This window comes from Eublepharis macularius, chromosome 16 (assembly GCF_028583425.1).
Source record: "Eublepharis macularius isolate TG4126 chromosome 16, MPM_Emac_v1.0, whole genome shotgun sequence".
Lineage (NCBI taxonomy): Eukaryota > Metazoa > Chordata > Lepidosauria > Squamata > Eublepharidae > Eublepharis > Eublepharis macularius.
Window position 1 is genome coordinate 31439160 of NC_072805.1, and position 8864 is coordinate 31448023.

General features: G+C 44.7%; 1 protein-coding gene across 1 annotated transcript; it reads right to left on the minus strand.

Moving 5' to 3' along the window:
• Positions 1-4886: 4886 nt before the first annotated feature.
• THAP11 (THAP domain containing 11) lies at positions 4887-8437 on the minus strand. Its single transcript, XM_055000493.1, has one exon. It carries the CDS (start codon positions 8299-8301, stop codon positions 7546-7548), a length of 756 nt encoding a protein of 251 aa, XP_054856468.1. The 5' UTR covers positions 8302-8437; the 3' UTR covers positions 4887-7545.
• Between the last annotated feature and the right edge of the window lie 427 nt (positions 8438-8864).

Here is an 8864-nt window from a genome sequence, read left to right on the forward strand (position 1 = left end):
AAACTGAGACTTTGGGCTTTGTTGGAGGTCTCCCATGCAATTACTGACCAAGGCTGACCTCACCTTCACCATTGTCAAACCACTATTGCCATTAGGAAGTCTTGCCTAACGTCTAACTGAAATCTGCCCTCCTGTAATTTAAGTCCACTATCTCTAACCTTGGCCTCTAGAGCAACAGACCCTCTTCTATTGGTCATTCAAGTATTTGAAGAGTGCAGTCATATCCTCTACCAACAACCTTCTCCAGTCTAAAAATATCCAGCTTCTGACTAGTGAAGAATGGAATGGAATTATTATTCATTGTTGAGCACAGAATTGACTCTAGGCTTACCTAGCTGTACAGATACTTACATGAAATTGCTACAACTCACAAATACATTGACACCAGCTGGACAGAGATTGTTCTTCATAGTGCTCATTCTGTGATCACGGTGGTAAAGGTCTCTAAAATAAAAAAATTCCTATGATGAAAAAGGAAGGACTATCCAAAAAGCCTATCAGTGTGATCCTAAAGAGATTTACTCCAGTCTAAACCCATTGAAATCAATGAGATTAGATTGGCATAACTCCTTAGGATTGCGCTATTTGTTGGGGATCATGACACCTGCATGGGCAAAAGCCATGTGAGATTAGGACTGTAGGAAGGAAAGGAATTGGAAAAGATGGAATGAAAAGGCTGGCTGAATCCAATCTGATGTTTGCAAAAATAGTACCCCAAAGTAGTACTTATTTGCTGTATTTATGTCACCTATGCGGCAAGGAATCCCCAGGTATGCAGAACAATATGACTTAAGCTGACTAATAGGGGGGGAAATCAAAAGTAGAACAGAGAATATTTGTTGTAGTGGTTAAGAGTGGCGGGACTCTTAATCTGGAGAACTGAGTTTGATTCCCCACTCCTCCAGTTGAAGCCAACCGGGTGACCTTGGGTCAGTCACAGCTATCTCAGCACTCTCAGCCCCACCCACCTCAAAGGGTGATTTTTATGAGGATAATATTAACACACTTTGCAAACCACTCTGGATGGGCGTTAAGTTGTCCTGAAGGGCGGTATATAAATTGAACGTTACTGTTATTGTTAATAGCAGCTGAAAGTCAGTTAAAGGTGGAAAAGGAGGCAGAGAGTATAAAGCCCTGAAAGATTATGAAATCCTAGAGAAATAGATTTGGAGGTTGGGGTGGCGGTGGAAATTGTCAACAGGTCATACAGGATTTATTGTGACCCCATAGCCAGTTTGGAGAACCAGTTTTGTGTAGTGGTTACAAGTACAGGATTCTAATCTGGAGAACCAGGTTTGATTCCCTACTCCTCCACTTGAAGCCAGCTGGGTGACCCTGGGCAAGTCACAGCTTCTTGGAGCTATCTCAGCCTCACCCACCTCACAGGGTGATTATTGTTGTGGGGATAATAATGACATACTTTGTAAACCGCTCTGAGTGGGCGTTAAGTTGTCCTGAAGGGTGGTATATAAATTGAATGTTGTTGGTTTTTTAAGGTAAGAGATGAACAGAGATGGTTTGCCGCTGACTGCCTCTGTATATCCTGGACTTCCTTGGTGGTCTCCCATCCAAGTACTAACTAGAACCAGCCCTGTTTAGCTTTCAAGGTCTGATGAGATCAGGCTACTCTGGGCAGCCAGATTGGGGGGGGGGATTAGCATAGGGTTTCCAGATTGTTTCTTCCTCTTCAATTCCCAATTTGGGCAGGATCAATCTCATGTAGCACACATTTTCCAGACCCCCCAATTAAATGAACTAACTAAAGCAAAGCAGCAGTTTTATGTAGTAATGTTTAGATTCATAGTAGAGATAGAAATCCAGCCCCTATGAAAGTTATTAAGACACGCCTCTCCACAGACTGAAATGATAGAATTCTATAGGGCAGACAACTGTTAATTTTGTACACCTCAGATACTCTAACATAATTTTAGCATACTGGGTTTCCTTCTTCCAGCTTGTGCAACACTTGCTGTTTAACTATTCTTTACTAATGTCTTGAATATTTATATTCTTTTTGTACAGTGTGTGACTTGTCAGAGAAGAAACGGCGCTGGCACATATGTTTTTCTTCATGGATTTAATACACCTTTAACAGTCACCTCTCTCTTCTACAAGATGTAGTGTTTTAAAGCTTATTATGAAACACTTCAAGGTAGAGGATGTCCATAAAGGAGTTATCTTTAATTGTTAAATACTAATATAACGAATACTCTGATTCTACGCACATTGCATTGAATCTGACATAATTATAAATATGTATGTATGTCCATTATATATTGAAAAAATCATGTATGTTTTTCCTTCAGGTTGGATTATATCATACAATTCCAGGATATATGCACAAGTGCAAACATATTTGTATCTTCCCAGAAGTCAAGTTTATCAAGAGGCAATGACTTATGGATCTCATTAAGAAAGTTGCAGTTCTAAAATGTACACCCCAATACTATGTATTTTTACTTAGACACAAGTTTTACTAAAGTTTAATAGGAGTTAGAGAACCAGTGTGGTGGTGTAGTTATACAGACTAGGATCCGGGAGACCTAGGTTCGAATATCCCCTCTACCAGGAAAGCTCGCTGGGTGACCTTGGGCCAGTCACGCCCTCTTAGCCTGACCCACCTTAAACCTTTAACAGCCACCTCTTTCTTCTGCAAGATGTAGTACTTCAAAGCTTATTCGGAAACACTTCGGAGCAAGGTTCTGTATGTCCATAAAAGAGTCAGCTTTAATTGTTAAATATTAATAATGAATACTCCGATTCTATGCACATTGTATTGAATCCAATGTAATTATGTTGAGATATATATACATCGGATTCAATACAATGTGCATAGAATCGGAGTATTCATTATTAATATTTAACAATTAAAGCTATCTCTCTCTCTCACACACACACACACACACACACACACACACACACACACACGTGATTTTTACCTTCAGGTTGGGTTATATCACACAATTACAGGAGCTGATACTGAATATATGTGCAAATGCAAGCATATTTGTATCATAGAGAGGTAATGACTTATGGGCATTGTTAAGGAAGTTGCAGTTCTAAAATGTACAGCCCGATGCTACACATTTTTACTTGAGTCTCTCTACACAAGACGCCTCGGTGCGTGTTCGTCAAGTGTAGAGAGATGCAATGTTAGCTAGGAAGAGTAGTTTTAAAAGACAGAGCTGGCGGACATCACTCCTCAGAGGGTTTAATTTCATCTTCACCTCCTGGAAGGCTCTGTCAGTTTCACCTCTCCAGTGGGATTGCAACCAGAGGGCAGCGAGGAATGGAAATGGGCTGGAGCTGCCTTTCAGAGCTGGACTTGGACCTGGAGAGGTTATAATGGGGAGAAGTTTCCCTTCTGGAATTTCACAGCCCTTTCTCACAGCTCCAGTATATAGCAAAGCTTTTGCCCTGCTGCCGGCTCTGTCTTTTTAAACTATCCTTCCCGACTAACATTGTATCTCCTGACATGTTCATGTGTCAGATGTCTCGTGTAGAGACCATTAGACATAAGTCTTACTAAAGTTTAATAGGAGTTAGGGAGTCAGTGTGGTGTTGTAATCAGTCAGACTAGGTTCTGGGAAATGTAGGTTCAAATCTCTACTCTACCATGGAAGCTCACTGGGTGACCTTGAGCCGATAACACCCACCTATCTTGGTCAACCTCATAGGGTTGTTGTAAGGATAAAATGGAAGAGAGGAGAAAGGCATTGGGGTATAAACAATATTAAATAAAATAAGTAACTTCCAAGAATATGCACCTAGAACTATATTCTTAGTTACAGTTGTAAGAGGTTCTTTAAGTTCAGCCAGTGACCCGAAGTATCTAACTACTGAGAAAAAACTGGCACACAACAATAAATTCTGGTGGAATTTCTTTCCTATGACAAAGGCTTGATAAAAAAAGAAGAAATATTTAGGTTGCATATTAGTAACTGCTGTGATCAGTTAATAAATAGAAAAGACTGCATAATCTACACTTTTAAGTACAGGACCAAAAGAAACAAATTACATAGACATAAATATACTTAATTTACATAATTTATTCACTGCACTGGGCAGAACAGTAAGGAGCTACAGAGATAACCGCCACCCCCACCCAGCCCCCCACTCTAGATTCTAAGATTTCAGCAAGCTTTCAAGACAATCTTTGAATCCATAAGGGACAGAAATGCATTTTTAAAAATTTTATTCTTGGGGTGCTGATTCCTTTTCACATTTTACAATTGGATGAAAATGGAAAATATATACTGTCCTCACTATATGTATGCTTTTCACTAATTAAATTTTTAAAATCCATAATGTGAAGCTACTGGAAACAATGTAGAGTTCGGCTTCTAGCCGTAATTCATGATAACACCCAGAAAGCAAGGCTGCCCATTGAGCAACTGTCTGAACTTACCTCTTAGCACTGTGGGGGGTGGGGTGGAGATCCTAGATAACTCTGTAACAGAAAAAGTTGTAGGGATCACCGATTGCCAATACTGCAACCTAAATTTCCAGTATAAATACAGGGGGAGGGGGAGTGTTTGAACCAATCTGCCGATTCAATATGGGCTGCAAGTAGAACAAGAAAATCAATTTCCATTCCAAAGGCAAAATTGATCACAATGCCACTGGACACCATACCAATTGCCACCACATGCCAGGATAGAGGTACTGATTTCTGCGAAGCCTGAGGGAAAAAGGCAGTATATGTTAATCTGCACCACTCATCAAAAAAGATTAAGGTATGAACTGGCTTGTAATCATATCTCATCTTCAGGATGTTATGAACATCTGTTATTAATATGGATACAGGCAATGGGTGCCTTCCTCCAAGGCAACGTATAAAGACCTTCCATGTAACACTGACAAATTGTACGATCCAAGATAAAACATAAGAAAACAAAATAGACTTTATTCAGATTAAGCATGTTAGCACCTCAGGATAACCAGGAAAATAGAACAGTCCAACAGATAAACCATTCCAGCCATCTAATCAACTGAACGTATTGTTTAGTGCAGAATGATGGTAGAAAAGTACCATGACCGTCACAACACACACTTTTGAAACACTCTCAACCAGCCACAGTCTTATTTACAAAGAGAGAAAACCAGTGTGCTGCCTGATATCTCTCGGACTGCATACAGAGCAAAATGAGAGTGACGTGAGCAAAACAGAACCTGTATCTCAGATGCTCTGCAGCAAATCTGTCCGCAATATTCTTCACCGGTTGCTAAGTCTGGACAAAAGTTAGCCAGGAAATTCCAAAATAATGGTTAAAAAAATTGGCATTCTAGCAACTTAACAGATGGATACAGTACACAACGTTGTTCAAAAGACAGACCAATTCTCAATGGTTACAGCAGATCATCCATGAAATTCAACGTAAGGTTAGGGTTTCTAGTCCATTAACATATCCCCTGATAAAGGACAGAGTCAATCAACACAAGATTTGGGAATGGAAAAAGTTAAGACAGGTCTTGTGAGCTATATATAACAAAAAGGAACAAGGGATATGTAGATGTATCAGGAAATATTTATTTTTGAACTTTTGAATTGTTTGGATAAAATAATCCCACCCAGGTCAGGACGGGGGTGGGGGCAGACTTTAGTTCTTTGCTGTCACGGTTGTTGTTGAACATGCTTGCAAGTGTTATTTATTAAAATATTTTTGGTATCTTCACAAAAGCCAAAAATAGAAGAACTAGACAGGTGGCTATCGTGACACTCTCCAATCCCAGCAAATCACAGTAGCTCCAACTAAATATCTTTCTTTTTTTAACACTCAAACACATGCAGTCCAAACTGTGTGGCTCAACCCACTCTTACGCAAGTTTGCATTTTAGTTAAAAATCAGAAAGGTAAGTCAAGTCTAGCCATTTTTTCCCACTGTTCTTCACTGTCACAGCAAAAACTTAAAATCCAAGCAACCTCTGCACAGTTGCATGGAGCGAATATCATGGTGGACCACTTGTCTGAAGTATGTCAATCACTGCACTCAATACATGAAACAGAAGCTTCTATTTGATACGACACAACTGAACAGCCACAGCTAGAGAAAGGCTGTCACATTTTTTTACAGTACTGAACCAAACAGCAGGACTGTCCCTTCTTTTATTCTGTCCCATCTTTAACAGGGATAATGTTCAAATAAAGTCCATGAAAACATAAGCCGGGTATTACCGATGAGAAGGATGAGAAAAGTACAAGCTCTCTCTTGCAGCTGTACTCAGTCGGTTCACACTTGTAGCATTAAAAAGTTTTCCAGGCCCGAAATGGAGCTGCTGCTAGCCTTTCTTGGAAGTATAGAGGATTTACAACCACCACCATCAGAAATCAACTTCATTCCTCTTCTGATGTTAGCCAGATTACACTGCAGATCACTCTACGTGAATATTAAATATACCATACACCAAAGCAAACTTAAGTATCTGCAGCAGTGAAATTAAGAAGGGCTTGCTGAATGCTGCATAGAGCATGGAGCCATCCAAGTATGGCACAGCCACAATAATGCCTACAAGCAGAGGAAGAGAAGCAAAGGGGAAAAAACAGCAACTACAATTCAAGGATACCAACTACATACTCCAGTTGCCCTCTTTAATTGTAAGAATGAAATTTGACACCAGAAATGACTTATCAGCCGAACTTTTTTTTTTCCGGAAAAAGAATAACCCAGAGTTTTTCTGTTTTTTTTCCACTTCTGTCATAAAGAGGGGTTAACAGAATGTACCAATGACAATGGTTCTAAGGCATCAATCCTTAAGACGTTGACTGTGGAATAATCCCGGTATAAATGCCATAAATACCATTACCATTACGTAAATAGATTACTCCAGTGTACATGGTTTACAACCCAGGTGTGCTTATCTAAAAATCACTCTCTCTGTTCCCCTAAATGCAATCTCGCAGCCGCTGGCATGATCTTATAAGGCTACATCACTCAGTGGAAATGCCCCGATGTATTGGATGCCTCATTTCTCCAGAGTTCCATCAGTATCACTAAGAGTTCCAGACCATCTGCTTGTCTGACACCAATGCTTAGAACTGTTAGGTAATGCAAGAGACTCCAACTTCAGTGTGGAACCGACAACCCAGACGGCACCCAGCTTAGTTCTAAAGAATTTGTGACCGTAGCCAAGTTCAAGTGAGTTGCTCTCATAAGGAAACATGTAAAAGGAGAAAGTGTAAGTTCAGTTCAGTGTGGGCCTGCTCACACATCAGCCTGGGTTGCCTTATAGAAGATGAGTACCTTGCCAGAGCATAGTCTAGAACTGGCACGCTACCTGTCCCAGCGTTCGCCAACCAAAGAGCCAGAGTTGTAACTAAGGGAGCAATGCCACACTGTAGCAGGACTAAAGGCCCAAACAAATGGTGGCTTTCTGCCCATGGAAGCTCTTTGGCCTGGCGTAGCCACCATGGCAGCCAATTTCAAATGGGTTCGTACATGTCACATCCTACAAAGATGAGCAATTTTTTCAAAGACTGTGGATTGAGCGTGCACATGTGTGTCTGAGCCTCTGCCAGGGGGGCACAGGGAAGCATCCGGTACCCTCTCAGAGGCCGTGACGCTTGCGAGCTCCCCCAGCAGCACTGGCGGCGTGCAGCAGGCGGTCCTTCTCCCGGATCTCCTCTCGGAGCTGCGCCTCGGCCAGGCGCAGGCGGCGGATGCTGCCCTTCATCTCCTTCATCTTCACCTCCAGCAAGGCGATGATGTCCCGCTGCTCGTTCAGCTTGCGCAGCAGCTCCTCTGAGGTGGTGCCTGAGGACAACGAGTACGAGTGGTCCGGTGGGCTGCCCCCAGTGCCGTCCGGCAGGGGCCCGTTGCTGGACAGCAGGGCCAGCCGTACAGGGCCACTGACGGCGGCAGCAGTGGCAGCATCGGAGCCGCTCAGCTCCACCTGCACGGTCAGGTCGATGGGCTTCACCTCCTCGGGCCCTCGGGCCGCCTCGAGGGCGCCCTCTGGCTGCAGGGTGAGCAGCACAGCGGGCTGAGCGGCCGCGGGGGCCGGGTGGTGGCGGGCGCGGCGAGCCCCGCGGGCGCCTTTCCGCTCGTTGACGCCCCGCAGGGGAAAGATGGTGGGGACGCGGACCAGGTAGGACTTGCGCCCGCCGGGGAAGTGCTCGGAGCAGACGCGGTGGCCCGTGGTGGGCTGGAAGGTGCTGAAGCAGCCGCTGACGCCGGCCCGCGAGACGTTCTTCAGCCACAGGCGGCGCAGCTCCGCGTCCTTCGGGAAGGTGTAGAAGTGCAGCGCCTTGTCCCGGTGCGAGTTGTTGTAGCAGCCCGGCACGCAGCACGTGAAGCCGGGCATGGTGCGGGGCGTGCGGGGCGCGCCGGGCCCGTCCCCCGACCCCGCCCGCGGCCGCTGCTCCTCCCCCGGCGGGACTACAGCTCCCACAAGGCCTCCCGACGGCCAAGCAGCCTCGCTCTTCCCGCCGCTGCTGCTGTCGCCTTCACCGCCACCGCCGCTGCGCCCCACAGGAAGCGGAACTACCCGCCCCAGCGTGCATCGCGGCGCCGCGCACCGGAACTACGTTTCCCACAAGGGCTAGCGCGGGCGAGTCGCAGGCCCTGCTTTGAGGCTCCTCAAATTGGGGAAATAAAATGGGGTACGAAGGTTTACCGCTCCCACTTAACCCGCTCTGACGCTCAATTCGCTCCCGAGTGTTGACGCTTTCTCACAAACGAGTCCTTGATTTCTCCCGCTCGCCCCTCACGGCGATTGGACTACAGTTCCCACAATGCAGCTCGCCTCTTATTACACCCCCCCTCCTCGCCCCTCGCTCTTTCTCTTGAGAGGGAGGGCGCCATCTCTAGCGAGGGGGCGCTGTTCCTTTCTCTGGTTGCTGTGGCAACCGAGCACCAGCTCACACA

What these genes read in the sequence shown, in the direction of transcription:
- THAP11 (XM_055000493.1), bottom strand. Translation starts at nt 8,301, where the DNA reads ATGCCCGGCTTCACGTGCTGCGTGCCGGGCTGCTACAACAACTCGCAC.